The 18,577-nt window shown below is 38.5% G+C and overlaps 1 protein-coding gene across 40 annotated transcripts in view; it reads right to left on the bottom strand.

Moving 5' to 3' along the window:
* Positions 1-3,278: 3,278 nt before the first annotated feature.
* Positions 3,279-18,577, bottom strand: part of TCF4 (transcription factor 4) — a 341,674-nt gene continuing 326,375 nt past the window's right edge. For 24 of the 40 annotated variants that reach the window (XM_081078012.1, XM_081077996.1, XM_081077990.1 and 21 more), the window contains 5 exons: positions 9,564-9,699; positions 7,772-7,934; positions 4,310-4,539; positions 3,808-3,948; positions 3,279-3,627 (listed from right to left, as the gene is read on the bottom strand). In XM_081078012.1, coding sequence (XP_080934138.1) covers positions 3,812-3,948; positions 4,310-4,539; positions 7,772-7,934; positions 9,564-9,699 — 666 coding nt within the window. In that variant the 3' untranslated portion in view covers positions 3,279-3,627; positions 3,808-3,811. The remainder of the gene's footprint in view (positions 3,628-3,807; positions 3,949-4,309; positions 4,540-7,771; positions 7,935-9,563; positions 9,700-18,577) is intronic. The other 16 variants (XM_081078029.1, XM_081077992.1, XM_081078004.1 and 13 more) reach the window with 1 other exon arrangement.

Below are 18,577 nucleotides of genomic sequence, written 5' to 3'. Positions count from 1 at the left end.
TTTTTTTGTTTCCAGTCAGCCAGCAGACTAAATTTTTGTGCTTGTTTATGCTGAAATTGTTTCATTCCTGACTCAAGTTCACTTTTGGACACATATCATATTCTGCCTGTTGGATCCAAGACGAAAATCCTCTTAAGCCCAAGTCTTGGTTCAACTCCCTCCCCATCCCCCAACCCCTCATCAAAATAAAGATCACAAAAAAAAAAAAAAATCAAGAAATAGGAAAAAAGCAAAAAACAAAAAACAAAAAGGAATCGGAAGACTGAATCAGAACCAGTTGAGTTACTGGGTGGACTGACAGTTGTATAAACATTAGTGTTCCTTGCAGCTACACAGAAGACAAATGGTAAAAATTTCTAGGTGAACAGATCCCTATTCTGCATATTCATAAATTACTTGAATGTGGAGGTGGATCAACTGTTCCAAGTTGCTTTTAAAGTCCAAGTCATTTAAACAGACCCCCAGCCTACGTATCATCATGTATATAGTGTAGTATGGACCCTTATGACATTTTTGTATAGTACTTTAATCCTAACTGTCTTCTGCTAAATTTCACTCGAAAATCCAGCGCAGGATACCAATATCTTACCTGGGTTTGATAATTACAAAACAACAAGAAAAAACACACTAAAAAGGCCACATTTCCTTTCGCTTTTTTTTTTTTTTTTTTTTTTTTAAATGGGGATATATCCCAGTTACTACGGATAGGTGCAGACCATGTTTCTCCACCAAGCAAAAGGTAGTGAGCAGCTTCTGGTGGCTGTTAGAAAAAGTTTTTCACTTATTTCCAAAGGGAATTCAACAATAGAGGTATTACATTACTGAGTAATGAATACATCAAAGCTGGTGAACAGTAAATTGCAGCTTTTACTCTGTTTGAGTGAGAACAAAATAGAAAGCACCAATTTAAAAAATAATCAAATAACTACAATTTAATTTTTTTTGCTTTGTTTACAGATCTGAAAAACTTTAAATCAGCTCTATTAAGCACCTTTATGATAACGTGTATCAAAAGTGCCATTCTTAAAATGTACATCAATGCAGGGAGTGTTTCCAGTTCCCTAAAGAGTAAACACCGTATTTTCTTCTGTACACTTATCCTGAATGTATCAAAGTATACCTGCTTCCTATATAATATTGTTCCTAGGGATACCCGCCTTGGTAGACTATACAAAATGAGTGCAGAATGTACCACTGAAAGGAAATCTTTACATACTGAGGGAACAAGTACACAGGGTTTGCCGTTATTCAGGAGGAGGGGACAGTATACATTGTCTTCCATGCCCTTCTTTGAACCCCTTTGTTCGTACATTTCACAGGAAAGCCTCAAAACATCTTTTCGTGAAGTTTGATTTCTGCTCTTCTCCTAAGGTTTTAATCCACCTCCACATTTTAGGAACTTATCAACAAATCAAAGTTTTTAGTTTTATCGCTACTGAACATATTTACAGTTTTCAACACACACACACAGCTAATCAAAATGTTTATGGATTTGTAAAAGATGACCACGTGGTAACTATCATATTTGTTCTTACATTTTTCAGAAATGAACATAAAATTCAGATTCTTGTAGCTCACTATTTCATTTAAATGAGACGTGTTTTAAAGCACACAGTTTAAAAAAAAAACCAATACAATGTATTAAAACACATAATAACAAGAGTCTACATGTAAAAATATAACTTTTACATACACAATTTCAAAATAATGATACGTTTGCCATTTGTTGCATAAAATTTACAAATGTATTTCATTACTATATAACTGGCAAAACAGGAGAACAGATGGAACATTTAGACCATTTCGATGGATTTATGGCATTTACTCAGTGCTGATAGGTGGAAAAACTACTTGAACAGGGATTTTTTTTTTCTTAATACATGCCAAGATTGTGTGGCTGTAAAAATAGAAACGAGTTAGAGACAAAAGGATGCTGACAAATACTTAACTAGGAGCACTATTTGTTTACTGCACTATACACCAAAGTCAATCATTATAAAGATTCACGATGGAAGTTGGTTCAATTGTGCCCAGACGTCAAAGCTAGCTATCTGATGAGTTGCTGTGCCATAGCTTGATCTATGTTTCTATCAAATATGTTAAGTATAAACTTCATTCATACTGGCCAGAGAAACACTGCACTACCCCTCCTCAAGAAAGTGCAACTTAATGCTTTAGGACTTATAAGGCTTGTTATAATGCTGCATGATGATTGAATATTGGCATTTTTCAGACAAAGGAGGAGGCAGTTAAGTCATCTACATCTTAGTAAACCCATTTTGAAAAAAAAAAATCAAGAAAGCAACAAATCAATCAGCTCTGTCACGCTACTTGCAATTTTCTCATTTGATGGTTTTTGAACTTTACTTTTTTTTGTTTTTGTTTTTTTCCAAAAATCTGACCATGTATTCAGAAACGCCTCACTGCACACTACTTCGGCTACACATGTAGGTAACACTTTAATCATTTTGTTAAATCACAGCCACTTTGATTATGTTATGTTTCCGATGATATAAACATTGGAAGGCACAGTGGTAACATTGTAGCATTCTAACCTTGTACCTCTGAAAATCCCAGAATAGGGTCACAAATGCAACATTACAGTTCAGACAAACTCTTTTTGCCATGTCTTGGTAATGCTGCTTGTAATATCTACACATGATGTGACTTTTAAGTCCTGTGTTCCCAAAAGACTGGAGAAACAACTTTCTACTTATTTATGAATGAAAAGCAACATTAGGGTCAGCATTTCATCCTGCACTACCCCTCCGGAAGCAGAGTTGGCACTACAGGTTACGATAACAAAGTGGGGAGAAGGGACAGAAATAAGACCAAAAGAAAAAAAAAAAAGAATCCGTATTTACAGTAAAATCTTTCTTTTAAAAAAGTTAATCAGTACTATTTTTTTACAGGAGAAAAAAGTCTGAAACAAATGAACAAAAGCTTACCATAGTCACTAAATTTTTAATATATATTTATATATATATTTATATATATATTTGTCATAGGTCTATAAGATCCATCTGTTCCTCCTACCCTAAGGAATGGCTAATGTCATCATTTCGTTGTCATCAGGACGTTTGCTGGTTTTGTTACTAGGGCAGCCGCGCTTCCCTTATTCAATATCCAGTAATTATAAACACTAGCTGACTTGAATACCAACAAAAACGTTCATGTAGTTTTCTTCAGAAGTACACTTTTTCATTATTGCAAGTTTACAATTTTTTAAATTAAATATTTTTTTTCAGACTTACAAATTAATTATATTTTTTTTTTTTCCAAAAGAAGTTTAGGCACAAATGCATTGTTCCACAGTGTGGAAAGATTGCCATTCAGTCTCTGGGCTGCGTCTCAGCCTGCACACACCGCTTTGCACATTCTGAATGATATGTTAAGGAGAGTCATCCCTCAAGTTGCACTTTTTTCTTTCTTTTTTTTTTTGTTTGTTTTTCGGTTTTTTGATAATTGGGAATGCTGAAACCTCTTGCGTCTGTGATTCATAACTACTCAGACTTGTCTTATATTACAAAAAAAGGGGTTAAGGAGAAGTGTTTATGTGGGTTTAAGATAATACAGCTGTTAAGGAAGTGGTCTCTTGTATTAATGAAGCAATGTGGCAACTTGGACCTGAGAAGAAAAAAAGAGAGGAAAATTAATGCATTTATAACAGGAGAAGTAGATGTTTTATTTTTAAATTCTTTTTTTCAAGAGGAAAAAAAATCTGTTAATTTGGGGAAAATGTCATGGCTGACACCGTGGTGGGAGTAACAAGGGGAAGATTTCAGATACGGCTGAAAACACACTTGCCCTTTTACATCTGTCCCATGTGATTTGATGCGTCTCCCATTCCGGGGTGAGGGCCCGCCAAGGACAGTGGGGGAGGCTCTGACGACACCTTTTCTTCCTCCCTTCTTTTCAGACACGCGGCTTTCGGATTCAGATTCCTTTCTGTGGAGAATGAAGCACAGAGCATTTAGTTACTGCCAAGGCTGTGGGAGAGGGCTGGGAGCACTCTCCTGCATGTGCTATGACCCCGTCTCTCCGTTAGGAAACGCGCTCTGCAGAGGTGGCTTTGCTGTCACTAGTAAAGCTGAACTCGCGGAGCCACTTTCCAGTGTAAGAAAGCAGGTAAAGCACATATACTAAGCTCCAGCCGCAGGGAAACGTAACAATGTAGCCTTCGTTACGAGACTCCTCTAAGTTAGCCATAGGGGAAACGGGAGCTGCCGCGACCGTCCGGCGCGCTCGATCGTCCACACTCCGCGGGCCCATCACCGCTCCCCGCGCGGCGTGAGCCGGGGGCACTGACCTCGGACCTGCTGCTCCAGGCTGAGGATGACCGCCACGGCCTGGTGCAGGATCAGCAGCTTGGTCTGCGGCTTGTCGCTCTTGAGGTGGAGCTGCACCATGCGGCCGAGCTCCTTGAAAGCCTCGTTGATGTCGCGGACGCGCAGGCGCTCGCGGGCATTGTTGGCCATCCTCCGCTCCTTCTCCCGCTCCGCCTTCTGCTCAGGTGTCAGGTCCTCGTCATCGTTATTGCTGCGGGACGAAAGGGAGGCGACATTTTCTAACGGTGTGGGGGGAAAGAGGGTAGTTAACGTTATTTGTGTTTGCTTCCAGGGTCGTCAGGAGATGTTTCCATCTCAAGCTCTCGACCTTGGCAGGATTTTTCCATCCACTCGAGCTTGCTTTAGGTGGCCACGGCAGCCCACACCCAAGCCACTCCGTTTCTCCTAGACATGAAACCCAAGAGGTTCAAGATAGGGTCCAGAGCGAACCCATACTAATGAACTTTCATCCTGTGACATCTGAAACTTGAGGAAGATAAATGATCGAAAGAAAACATTTGGAGAGACTGAAATTCACATGATGCAACTAAACAGGCTGAAGAAGACCATACATTGAAGACCCCGGAGCAACAGGAGTGAAGACAGGAGGCTGTGTCCAGGTGTCACCACTAATGGGCTGGGAAGGCTGCTCAGGACCTTAAGGTACCGGAGGTTCATTTTCTCCTTGTGGTAAGTTAGAAAAACATGATCTCCATGACCTTTGGCATTATGGATGTTCGTCATCCCCCAAACACGGTGGGGAAACCTGAGTTGATATGCGCTATGCAAAATAAACAAAACCAGACAAAACGTCCACCAGTTCTAAATGACCACAACTTCATTGTGAGTCAAAAATGAAGCCTAAAAGCTAACCCCTAATTGGGAGGACATAAAAAATTGTAGGATTCACATTAAAGGTACAGTTGGACCCAGCGGAGTCTGGAAAGGCAAGACTCCTTTTTGTGGGTGTCAGGCTGAGAAATCAGAAACATTTGAATGGAGGGCAAATAGGGTGATGAGCCATCTGGAAAGCATATCACATAAGGAAGACTTCATGGCATCAGGGCTTCAAATTTTTCATGGGCAATTATGTAACAAAGGCGTGGGAGATGTCTTGAGAAGGCAGAACAGAAAGAAGAACTCTGTGTGAAACACTTTGAATTAATATGAGCAAGAGATTTTTGGGGTATGAGAGATATCAAAAGTAAAGTGAACTTCACCAACAGTAATAGGCTCTCCAATACAAGAAACAACATGGAGGTGATTGTCTGTAAGGATGTTAACCTAGAGCTTCAAACAATTGATCTAAAGGACCATGAAGGTTGACCTCAACTTTAAAATGCCACGAATCTGAAATGTCCACAGAATAAATATGTTAATCGCAACATTTCAGAGCTAGAAGACATGTGGGAAGTCATCCAGTCAATTCAGTGTACGTTTAATGAATGCTGGCTTAAAATATGTAGCTCCAAACCTTCCACTGTGGAGAATCTCTGGGTAACTTCCAAACTGTAGTAAGGATCAACTATGGTTGAGGAGCCCCAGTCGATCAAAAATGGGAGTGATGTTCTTGTTTTGCAAGCATGTTGCACATAAAGATGGCCTACGTAAGCCAAGAACATTTGTAAGGGAGGGGAGGAGGGAGGCACCAAAGAAAGATGCTGGAAGACTTGACTCATCTCCACAGAGGTTAAACTCCCTTCCAGATGTGACTGTCTGCAGTAGATGTGTGCTGGTGAACAGACAACTAAACCAAACCATTGGGAAAAGGGTCTCTTTCTCTGCCATCTGATCCTCCTCACGTCCTTCGCTGATCCCTCTCTCCTTCACCTTGACCTCTGCCGAGGGCAAGGAAATCAAGGCAACTAACTATTAATTCACATCCACATTCCACTATACAGGTAGGATGTAAGAAGTGAAAAAAGAACAGAGTTGAGTTTCTGCTGGGCCAGTCCGGAAGGTAAAAATTTCGGCAATGTATTTACATATCAAACATGTGCCATACCTTTCACAAGTGGGTCTGAAAATGGGAACTTGTTTTCCAAACGTATTCAGGCTAATAACTAATTAGAACTGGTTAAAGAAAACTACCTAGATTTGAAAAGCACTGCCTTACCACACAGTTTTGACGGCATAAGTAAATGTCACAAGACTGACCGTTCAAAATCAGAACAAATTAAAATGTACTGAAACTTCAATGGATCCATTAATATGCATAAGTTGTAGCCACTTCTGAAGTTCCCCAAAACTGACTGGACTAACAGAGAAGCTGGTAAGGACATGAAAGCCCCTCCTTGGGATTTCTTACCAGTGTGACCAAGAGGCAGGAAACTACAATGATGGTGGAAAGGTATCAGTTATCTTGTTGCCCCGAAAATAGAACCTAGCCGGACCATCAGCTCTAATGTGTCTTTTGGAGCAAAAATTAATGTAAGATCCGGTATTATATATTATATTATACTATGTTATATTATATTATACCGGGTCTTATTAAATAAGACCGGGTCTTATATTAATTTTTGCTCCAAAAGATGCATTAGAGCTGATGGTCCGGCTAGGTCTTATTTTCGGGGAAACAAGGTAGAAACTTTCAGCATTTTTTGAACTTGTGGAAGGACGTGTTAAAATTTATCTCAGCAATTCTAAAGGCAATACAAAAAGGTGGCACGTTCTTAATTCCTAAAGGACACAAGATATAACCTTGAGAACAACAGCCTTTGAAAGGGAGGTGTAGTCTTCCTACAACTTCATTAATTTGCAAATAAAAACAATCTAAAGGAATTAATGCAAAGAACAAGGTTGTCCTGGTATTCAAAAAAAATCTGATTATCTGATTAGAGTTCAAGTTCAAGGAGACAAATTCTAATTTAAAGATATCAAATAATGTGTTTAAGAAAACCAACCAGAAGCTATTTTCCGATAGTTGTATTTTCTGTAGGAGGGAGTATCCAGGAGGAAAAAAAAATTAGCACTTTAGGTAGAGGTCTTATATATAATCAACACGTTTAGGATAAAGCTGGGAAATCAGTATTTCCTCATGTTCAAGGTAAGAAAAATGTTACAGTTGTATATACACCAATTGAGTTTTCCATATTGCTAAGATCTCTTTTCAGAAATATTGCAGAGAGAACATTTCTGACCAAATTGGTACAATACGTATAGTCTTAAAAAATCAACTGTTTGCAGTTGAGTAAGTTACAAATTGTTTTTACCATGTGTAATTAGCACCGGGTCCAAATTCATAAATGCAAAGACATTTTAGGCTTCACTAGAGTACAGGTATCTTAAACGATACGTTAGTACACCTAGAGTTGGCCTTTAATTTTCTTTTCAGCGGTAGATTTACCTGCCAGGAAAAAACTGAATAGTTTCTTCCTGTTCTGTTCACTTCATCAAAGTCCAATAAAGGAATTAAATGAAGCGACAGTATTATATACTGTTACCTAGATCTTGACCTAGTAATTGATTTGATATCCTTCTTGTCGTCATCTAATTTCTTGTCCTCGGAAGATTTTGTGTCTTGCAGGTTCTCATCACCCTCGTCGTCGGATTTGATCTCAGAGCTGCCGGAGGAGACGCTCTGGCCCTGCAATCCCGGTGGCATGCCTACAGAAAAAAAAGGGGCCAGGTGACACTTCCACCAAAGACTAGATACACACACACGTGCACCTCAGACTGTGGAGGTGCCAGCTATAAAATTCATACTGCTGAACTGTGATCCTTCTGTCACTTTCTTCATGCTCCCTGGTGAAGTTTCAAAAATGCACCTGCAGAAACAAGTTTTCCCTGCATTGGCTCTGAGGTTAAATTCTATTTTGCAATCTTTTGGAGTAGATGGTAATTTCACTGTCTACAAAACATCAACTTAATTGCAATGAAAATCATAATCATGAAAATCACACACCTCAATGTTCTGATTAAGAACCCAAGTAAATATCAGCTATTATATCGAGTTTCTTCCATATGCAATGATTTAATAGAAAAATGTCCTTAAAATATAATTCCCAGGGAGTATGCTAAATACGTGCAGTCAAGACTTCAATAGATACCCTAACGATATTCTGAAATTAGGCTTCTCTTATCCTTAAAGAGTAATCAGCGTTTGAAAATGGTACATATGGAAAGCAGATAGCTGCTCACCGAAGAAATTTCTAGCTTTCTCATTGCTCAACAATACATTTTAAAACTCAAACGTAATGTGATCATTTATTTCTAGGTAGAAGCATGTCTATTGGGTATTGTCCTCTACTTGTAATTGTTATCTATGTGGTCTAGAATCTTGTCACTCAAAATTTGGTGCATGGGCCAGGAACTTCCTTATTACCCATGAGCCCATCAGACATGCAGAAAACCAGATCTACCGAATCAGAATCCACAGTTTAGCAAGACTCTCAGGTCACGCTTATACACACTAAAGTTCAAGCAGCACTGACCTAGGACAGAGAAAGAAAGTCCAAAGGCTCTCTAAAAGGAAGGTATGCCAAATTATTACTAGTCAGATAAAATGGGAGGCCTACCTACTCTCCATATAATTAACACTCAGATTAGTACCGTGTTTAACAGGTGAAGAAATGCTCATACATATCCCTGTGGTAATGTTATCATTTTTTATACTAAACATAAGGGGAATGAGAAGATGTTATTTAAGTGTGTCCTAGTCACCTGGCCAGCCTGTGAACACAGGGAGCATGGGACCCAGGTCTTGTCCCTGCAGTTCAATTTCCAGGGGTCATGAAAAGCCCACTGCAGTCAGTAGTATGAGGCAATTGTTACAGGCCTACATGACTCAATAGTGAAAGTCATCCAACCAAGTTCCATTTTTTTTTTTAAATGTACCTACATTTCCTTCAATCTTTAACAACAAAAACAATTTCCTTCCTTCCTATTCATTTGGAAATATCATTTTCAGGCTACAACTAACCACATTAGAGGACCTGAATGAGTAAAATGTGGAAATAGCTAAAATAAAATTTCCTCTCATCAGTCTGTTGTCTCATTCCTGCTGAAATAGTACCACAATTTCAGAGGATGTTTGAGGAAAACAGTTACTGAAGAAACACAATTAGCTGGCTATGTTCTAAATACTTTCCCATTTACTTACAATTTTTGTACCAAATTTGATTCTTGGTTTTCTGCCAGTGCTTGCTGAGGGATGAATGCCAAGTAAGCTTGGGATCAACACTACATCTATCGTTGTTTAAGTGAGGTCAGAAGTGCCCTCTGAGGTGGACTTACCTCTGTAAGGGTCCTGGGGTGGGTTCAAATCAGGGGAGGTTGCAGACTGGACAGGAAGCTGTGGAACCGGAACCTGGTTTGGCACAAGAGAATGGCTGCCTCTCAGGGCCACGCCATCTTCACGATGGGCCCCAACCTGCAAGGGTGAGAGGAGCCATAAAGTTGAGTGGGAACCAGAAGTGCGACGGCTTTTTCCAGGGGTAGCAAGGACCTGATGAAGGAAGAACTGGCCTTTGAAAAACAAAACTCCCAAATGCATTTCACTAGAGGGCGCTGAAGGACCACATACTCACCTATAGTCCCCTGCAAAAACACTTCACGGTAAGATGCTGTGCTGTACATTCAGTGACAAATATGGCAGAGTAGCTCAGGCAGGTAAAACGTCAAATTGTCTCCCAGGGTGCTGCAGTGGAGCGCACTGATTCGTACCCATCTGTCTTCTATCATGTCCGCCAACAGATCTGACAATTATCTTAATGCCCATATGCTTAATTGTGGGCTTCTCAATTCCCCCATTGCTATCGGAAATCCTACAGGAATTTCAATTTGGCATTCGACTTTCATTTCAGGGGATAAGATTCTCAGGCCTGCCATTTTTTTTTTTCCATAATGCCAGCTAAGCCTCTGACAGCGGAAGCTACAGCAGTATGGGACATAGCCCCTGCTCGGTACAAATATAATAAAATGTCACCTGGCTTTCCAAAACTGGCAGCCCATTCCAAATTAATGTTTACTGTATTTCATCAGCTGCTGAGTTCCAAATCCAAAGGGGGACCGTTTCTGCCAATGCCACCACACCGGAAAATGTACCAATAAAGGTTTTATTAAACACACCAGTAATGCCATCATTGCCATGCAAAGATGTTTGGACATTTTTCCATTTTTTTTTTCTCACTATTCTGATCCTAGGAAGACACCATATTGTAAACACTCTTTATGCTTCCAAGAATAAAATTATAGGGTACAGCATGATGACTTGGTCTGACAAAAATACTGCTGAGCTTTTTATTAACTACTACTACCTACTCTGGGTCTAGAGATGTTGAACTCATGGCATTGAGACAGCAATTGCTAACTTTATAGCACACGCCTTAAAGCAAAACCATTACGCATTTGCAAACCAGGAGGAACATGAGTAGCTTACACTTTCGTTTGCATTTCCAAGTAGTTAATTTCTTAGTCTATTGTTAGGTGAACATTTACACAGAAAAAAATGGATCTAACACTGAAAACATTTATCCATGAATTTAGATGGCTACGAATCAAAAACTTTATTTCTTTTTTCCAGCCCCAAATACCAAGCCACAAAAGAGAATCTTCACTCTCGGTAACAAATGTTTAAAAAGATTATTTCCAAAGAATGCAACAACAGTAAGAAACAACAGTAACATTCACAGAACTGAACAAAAGCACGTGCTGGTATAAAGTATCACATTTACACTCCAGAACAATACAGAAGGAAATAATGCAGGGGTAGGGGAAGAAGGGTCATTATAAATTATACTAATTGCTCAGATTCAAAATGTAGCAAGAATAGTAAAGGATTTAAAGACTCGTGAGCACCACGAGTATAAGTATAGATGTGAGATCTGAGGAGCCTGGTGCTGTATGCCACCTGTGGTCTGTGCTCTTTCCCGGAACATTCTGAACAGTGGTTATCTAGCTTCTAGGTGGGTGCTACATGCGTCCTGAGACCCTGATTATCTCCCAAAGCAGTCCGTCCATTCCATTGTCACCACAAGTCGGTCTCCTTGTACCTTCCACCCACTGGTTCTAGTTACAATTTCTGGAGTTCCACGGAGTAAGTGTAAACCCTTTTCACATATGTAACACCACTGCCATATCACTGCTGTCTTTCATTTTAACTGAAGCCTAATCTCTTATCGGCAGCCCTTGACCACGCAGTTCAACCACTTCTCACTCACTGTTGGTATATGTTTTTATTTTCCATCTGAACAAAGAGTGATAGATATTTTACATTCCGGTTTTGATTTGCCATTTTTAAATTTGTGCATTTACAAGACTGCTTCAATCGATTATCCTTTCAATCTAAGATGTCAACTTGTAAGCATGAATGTTACAGGCGTTGATCAAATGGTAGCTCCTTACGTCTGTCAATCAATGTTAACCTAAATATTTACCTTAGTGCTGATTCAATACCAGTAATTGTATTGCCAGTGTATTTAACGGATGATTCTAAGTTGGAATCACTGAAGGCAGCCATAGATTTGTACACAGCAGAGGTACATACTACTATTTTAGAATCATTCTATTATAACTTTCAAATCTTCTTTGTCGTCATCTATGATGTAATTTAAGGTTAATATTTTGCTTTTCATTTAAAACATAAAACATTGATCCTGTAATTTCTTTTTCCCCCCATCTGGATCACATTGAGATTAGTTTTTACAGGAGGGAGAAAGAACTCACAACCTGTTACCTTTATATTTTCTTTACCTCATCTGCCACCGGGTTACCCTGAAAATAAGACCTAGCCGGACCATCAGCTCTAATGCATCTTTTGGAACAAAAATTAATATAGGACCTACTCTTATTTTAATATAAGATGGGTATAATGTAATATAATAACATAATATAATATAATATAATATAATATAATATAATATAATACCCAATCTTATTTTAATGTAAGAATGAGTATAATATAACATAATATAATTAATATAATATAATATAATATTGGGTCTCATATTAATTTTTGCTCCAAAAGACACATTAGAGCTGGGTCTTATTTTCGGGGAAACGCGGTATGAAAGACAGTAAAAAGCATATGAGAGTCAACAAAATCTAGATTTTAACTGTGACTGGTTTCTTTGATAGCTGTGTAACCATGGGTAAGTTACTGAAATCCAAAATGGAGAAAATACTACTAGAAGTTATAGATGTGTATTGCAAGAAGAAGCAATGTGCAAAACAATTGGCATGCAATAACTATAGTTGGTGTTGCACTATGACTGGACGCAACAATGAGGGTCTGTGCAGTTCAAGGTCCCCCAGAGCTCAGGCTGCCTTGACCTATGACCTTCCTCACATGCTCTGTCTCTACTTTGTTCACATCCATTTGATTTTAAATCTTTCTCCTGCACAATGACAGTCACATCTTAAATATTCTAAATGTGTGAGAACACAGTTGTTCCAGCTATATTTTTGCTTACATTTTAGCCATACATGTTACCTCATTGTATATATTTCTACAGATCATCTTAGATCATCTCAAATAATGTATCAGTCATTTTCCATAAAAGAAGTTGGGGGCAAAGTTATCCTTAACGTTTTAAGGCCTCCCTTGTAAACTATGTGTGTTCCAGGTCAAACGAATGACTGATAATAGGTCCAGATCCTGTGGTAATGACCTTCATTCTCTAGGATCAATTCCATTGCCTGTAGCTGTGAAGTAACATTCCAATCTGAAGAATAAGCTTTGCTTTACATGTTTCCTTGGCTACAAACAGCATGTCTTACTAACTCTCTTTCAGAAATATTATTTCTGGTCACATAAGAGACAAGGAAAGACAGACAATGGATGGCCAGCACAAATCCATCACTAGAATAACTCAGAAATAGACGGAGGAACCAATATTGCCATCTATATAGAAGGGTCAGGATTTGTCCACCTTCCACACAATAGAAAGGTGATTCCTTCTATCCACACATAGATTCTAAGGATGGTGGCTTCCCTTTTTTAAAGAAAATTTACACTTCATTAAAGCCCTATTTTGATTGACTTTTCATCTAGATAAGCAATAGTTTAATGTTGAAAGCCAGCCTATGAAAACAGTTAATTTTATCAATATTGACTGTAAATTATTTTTTTGCAATCTTTAAGAGCTTTCTAATAATCACATAAAATGTGGTTTTAGTTATATTTATGCTAAAAGTAAAAGAACTAAAATCTAAAAATTATTCAATAATTGTTAATTGATCAAAGAGTACATTTATTAATTCAACAAATATTTACTAATCTAGTCCATGCATGTCCCTCTGTGAGGTGTTGGGGACACAGAGGTGAATAACCTGGATGTGGCGCCTGTCATCCGAGAGCGTCTAGTGACCTTCCGTGACATTCTTGTGCACTGATCAATTTCGTGAGGGCAGTTTTAATAGTAAGAACCAGAGCCTCATTCAAGTTTGCTCGAGTAAAAAGAGCTTTATTATGAATATTTCTGTAATTTGGACCTGTAGAACACTCCGGACCAAGAGCCACTCCTTGTCTCTCAAGAGCCATTCCAGCCTCCCTAGTCCCTCTGCTGGTACCTCTGCTTCTCTCCACTTCTGGCCTCTCCTGACTCTAGCCTGGACTTTTCCTTCATGGTATCTTGTGCTACACTCTTTCAGGTTCTGTATGTGTGGCTAACTCCGTCTCTGTATCAGTATTTTTGACTTCAGAATGCCAAGATCATCTGATGGCCAGCTCACCAGTTTGAAGCAGACATGGGCCATTCTATGAATGGGCCACCCTCGGATCAGTTGTCTCCATTCCTGGTCCAATGAGCTACCAAAGAGGAGGAGAAGTCCAGACCATGTGGTCCAAACATGGCTGCCCCTTCCACAGGCCCTTAAGTCATGACCCCTATGTCCCAGTATCTAAGTTACACTGCATCTTAGGTCGTTATATTTGAGTTCCAACACAGCTATTTAAATTCTCCTGTGCTAATGTAATTTATCACTGGGAATAATCAGATAACTTTAGAAGTGCATTACTTCTTTTGAATCATGTAAGCACCGTGTAATTGTAAATAACCTTACTTTCTGAGGAAAGGACTGATGTAATAGAAGGACTTTTCAATCACAGTATACAGAGTGTAAGGGTTTAGAGACACTAGGAAACCAGGTAGGCCAAAATTCATTATTTTACAAATAAGCAAGCTAAGGCCGGAAATGGTTAAGGACTTAGGGGACATCTAATTAGAGGACTAAAACAGATTTTGAACTCAGAAAACTTGTTACAATATTGAACAATTTGATTGGATAGATATCAGATTTAAGGGACAACAGGGGTTTATTTCCTGGATCTTTGTTTCAAAACTGTGTGTGTATACTTGGGTGTGTGTGTATGTGTGTATGTATATATATATATATATATATATATGTGTATATATATATATATAGCTATGGATATGAAAATCATTTTAGTTTTCTTTGTCATAGAGGAAAAAACGTCATAGTTCACCAACTCAGGCCAAGGCTAAGATGTCTAACTAAATTACAAAATTTAATATTTGCCACAACTCCTCCAACATAAACAGATTTAAAAGATATGCAGCTTCAAATTAGGCGGCTGTTGGCAAGGCTGTTTTTATGTGGGGAGGCATACAGCATCCTGGTAAATATCCTTATCCTGATCCTCAAGCTGACAACAAACACCACAAACAAAAAAGACATTCGATGTTTCTGCTCTCTTTGTTTCCAGGGAGTATTGTGAAAGTAATTATTCTGTTGTATTTAAGAGGCCTATTTCATGGATGGGAAAATGTATTAAATTTCATTTGGCAGTTATTCAATCCTTGTTAATGTTATCTCCAGAGATAACTGCTTCAAAACAGGCTTTCAGACCTTAGTTCCTTCTCTACTACCATAATCCTTCTAAAAGAGTGCAGGATGGGAAATTTAGGAAACTTGTTATCAATTTCCAGACCTAGTGATAATGCCACAAAACCAGATATGCCATTAGAAACATTTTGGTATTATCAAAATGAAAGTTTGCTTTTAATGCATCTAGTTCAAAATTTTTCTTTTGTTATTAAGGCATAGGTTATTTGTGTGTGTGTGTGTGTGTGTGTGTGTGTGTGTGTGTGTGTTTTAAAGAATGAAACAAAGAAAAAAAGTCTTGGGAACTTTTACTTTTCTCTTCTCTTTCTCTTCATGTTTTTCCATAAACACAAAAGAAAAGTTGATGGGCTTTTACTGCAATTAGACACCCATTGACACAGAAAACAGTTTTGGTGTCTGAACTGTAATCTCCCCATGAAATATCAATTATACACGACAGTGGTAGAGTGCTAGATTTCAGTTTCAATTATCTTGCCAGATCTCTGTCTTATTAGAGGAAAGCAAACTTATTTTCCCAAAGATGCAAAATATCGTTTAGGCCAAAAGTGCATCTTTTAAAGAGGTGGGAAGTAGTCATGAAAACTTTTTTAATAGCTCACCGGTGGGAGCCTGGAAGTTCATGAAATAGCAGCAGGAGATGGATACCATGAGAAAACAATACCAGAGGCACCAAGATTCTGTAGAAAACAAGACCTATCTCTAATAACCAATTCTTTTGTGCAGGAAAGTTCTAACACCTAGGACACCTTTCCACCACAAATACAATTTCCATATTTCTCAGTTTAACAAATTATCAGACTTTTTTTTTAATTCATGTGATTAAACATTTAAAGGACTATTCACCCAAGTCTGATCTGGATTCAATTCTTTTGTTTGCGTTTTAATTCTTGGGAAATGTTTATTGGGAGAAAACGTCCTGTCTCAAGAACACATATTTTTTCCTCCCAGAAATCTCACAGCTTCACTTCTGCTTTGCCTGAAATTTAAGATAATTCCTTATTGGACAATTTTTGGAGATTGATTTAACGATTATTCTCCAGATGATAAGATAATTTTCAAGAGGATTTAAACATGATCTAAATGACATTGATCTTCGCAGTGCTGACTTGTCATCTGATCAACTAGGCTGAAACTTCCGTGACAGTCCCCCAAAATGCCTAAACAGTGATTCTGTGATCTAGTCCGAGAGAGGCAAACGGCTGTTACCTGATTTCAGTTCATCTTTTTTCTTCTCAACTTGTAAGTTCCATCTATTAAACTGTTTCATTTCTCTCCTCTGTACCTCCACCCCGCAACCCCCAATTCTCTACATCATTTTCCTACAGTGGAAACCCTAAATGGATGCAGTCCACCAAGCAGGGACCTCGAGGGGTGGTTACCAGAGTCCATTTCATCCCTCCCTTGCCCCAGGTAGCAGGTTAATAAGTAGAGAACTAAAATTAACCCATGCCTAATGAACCAAGCCTATCTGGCACAGAGATTACGGTGAAATGTTGCAATTACTTGTAAGCACTTTTCTTTTGTTTAGAGTGAAGGAATAGACAGCGGAACACTTGATGGGCAGTTCCGGATCCCTGTAGTGCAAGCACACCCATGTGAGTACACAATCACGTGGCTGGCTTCTACACAAAGCACTCTGTAGCCAGTCCACAAGGTCCATGCCTAGGAATTTATCCTTATCTAACCGGCCTTTATGTTTAAAATGCTTTTCTTGTCATCCAAGTAACACATGCTTATTGTAAATTACTTGGACAGGAAGTGGAAGTATAAAGAAGCTTGCCTAAACAAATAATCTTTTCTTTCCCATCACTTCCTAAAAGCCGTATTCTCCACCCATCACTTGGTCCCTCACATATCAAAGCTCTAGCATGGATTTTCCTCATTCTGTGGATCACGTCTAAGATCAATATTTTATGCAACCTTCACCTGGACATGCTAGGGCCTTTGCAGTTCCCTCCCGCTGTTAAATTCCTTAATCTGAATCTAGGTAGTTTCCTACTCTGATCCCTTATCTGCTGCATTCATTCCCACATCACCAAGGCTTGAGCAAAGCCCTCCCTGCTCCATCTTCCAGGGATGGTTTACTCTGCACAACTCACCAACCACTTCTCATTTAGTGGTCCCACATATCCCTACTCTGACTCCCCCTGGACTATGTGGGTCTCCAGAAGTCTCATCTCAGTAAACCTGGACAAGTTCTCTCCTGATTGTGCATTTCGAACACCACCCTTAACACATACTCAAGGACACTGTAGGGCAGGGCATACACCTCAGTGATTCTGTTTTGTTCCCATTGTAAAGCCTATACTTATCTTGAAATGTAAGAGTCCCCAGGGCAAGGAATGGGTGCAGAGCTCACTCTACATGGTTGTTAGTATTACAATGTGCAATTAGATGCTTCCTAAATAGTAAATGATGACACAAATGGTATGTGTTTGTGAGACTATTTCTGAAATCTAAAACCTTCTGATATTGTTGAATATACACTTAGCATGTTTCTATTGAATAATAAACATTTCATTTAATTCAACAAATGCCTTCTGAATGTCTGCTGTATGCATGACATTATTTAGGCATTTTCAGGAAAAATAATAAAACACACGCCTATTACACTATCGGCTTTTAGCTTATGGTGGATTAATATAATTACTATGTAAGGCAAAAGAAGATGAATGTTATAAAGGAATTCAAGCTCATGTAGGCTTTTAAAGGATGGGTGAAACTATCAGATTGAGAAAATAGGAACTACTTCAGAAGAAGGCAGCATTTTAGTCAGCTTTTGAATGATGGTCAAAATTTTGATATAGATTATCTAAATATATTTTTACAAAACTGATATTTAACATTAATGAAAGAGCATCTCAACTTTAAATGAAAGTAGGATTTGACATTGAAAAGTGACATTATTATACTTAGATATTAGATATATATATCTAGATATTATACTTATATGAATAAGCAGCTAAGGATTGCATATTAATACATTTTCATATTGTCAGACTATATATTTCAGGACGAAAAAGCCTATTTTTGTAAAGCTCTTTATAAACCTCAGTGGCTTTGCCACAAAGTGAACAACATACGGCATTTGGACACAAATGGTACCTCACTGTATGTGTGTATTATTGGCCCAAATGATTCACTCTTATTTTACTGCAATGTAGTCTTTCATCTCCCAATAATAGTTTCCATATGACCAGTGGCTCTGCTATAAAGAAGATCAAAAGCGAAAGAAAGGATTTAATAAAAGAAAATGACATTAAGAGTAGCATTAAATCAGAGAATACCAATATCCAACTCTTTTTTTTTTTTGAGAATAAAGCTCCAGAGTACGAAGCAGCTTCCCCAATATGTCATGAAAAGGCATTTTACAAGCAGTAGGTATGTGCAAAATCCATCTGTGTATGCCTCAGAGTGGCAAAGATTAAGTTAGGGCGGAGGGG

The sequence above is a fragment of the Rhinolophus hipposideros genome (assembly GCF_964194185.1).
Source record: "Rhinolophus hipposideros genome assembly, chromosome: 17".
NCBI classification, from domain to species: domain Eukaryota; kingdom Metazoa; phylum Chordata; class Mammalia; order Chiroptera; family Rhinolophidae; genus Rhinolophus; species Rhinolophus hipposideros.
Note: the sequence above shows the minus strand (reverse complement) of the source record. Positions and strands in the feature narration are given on the sequence as shown.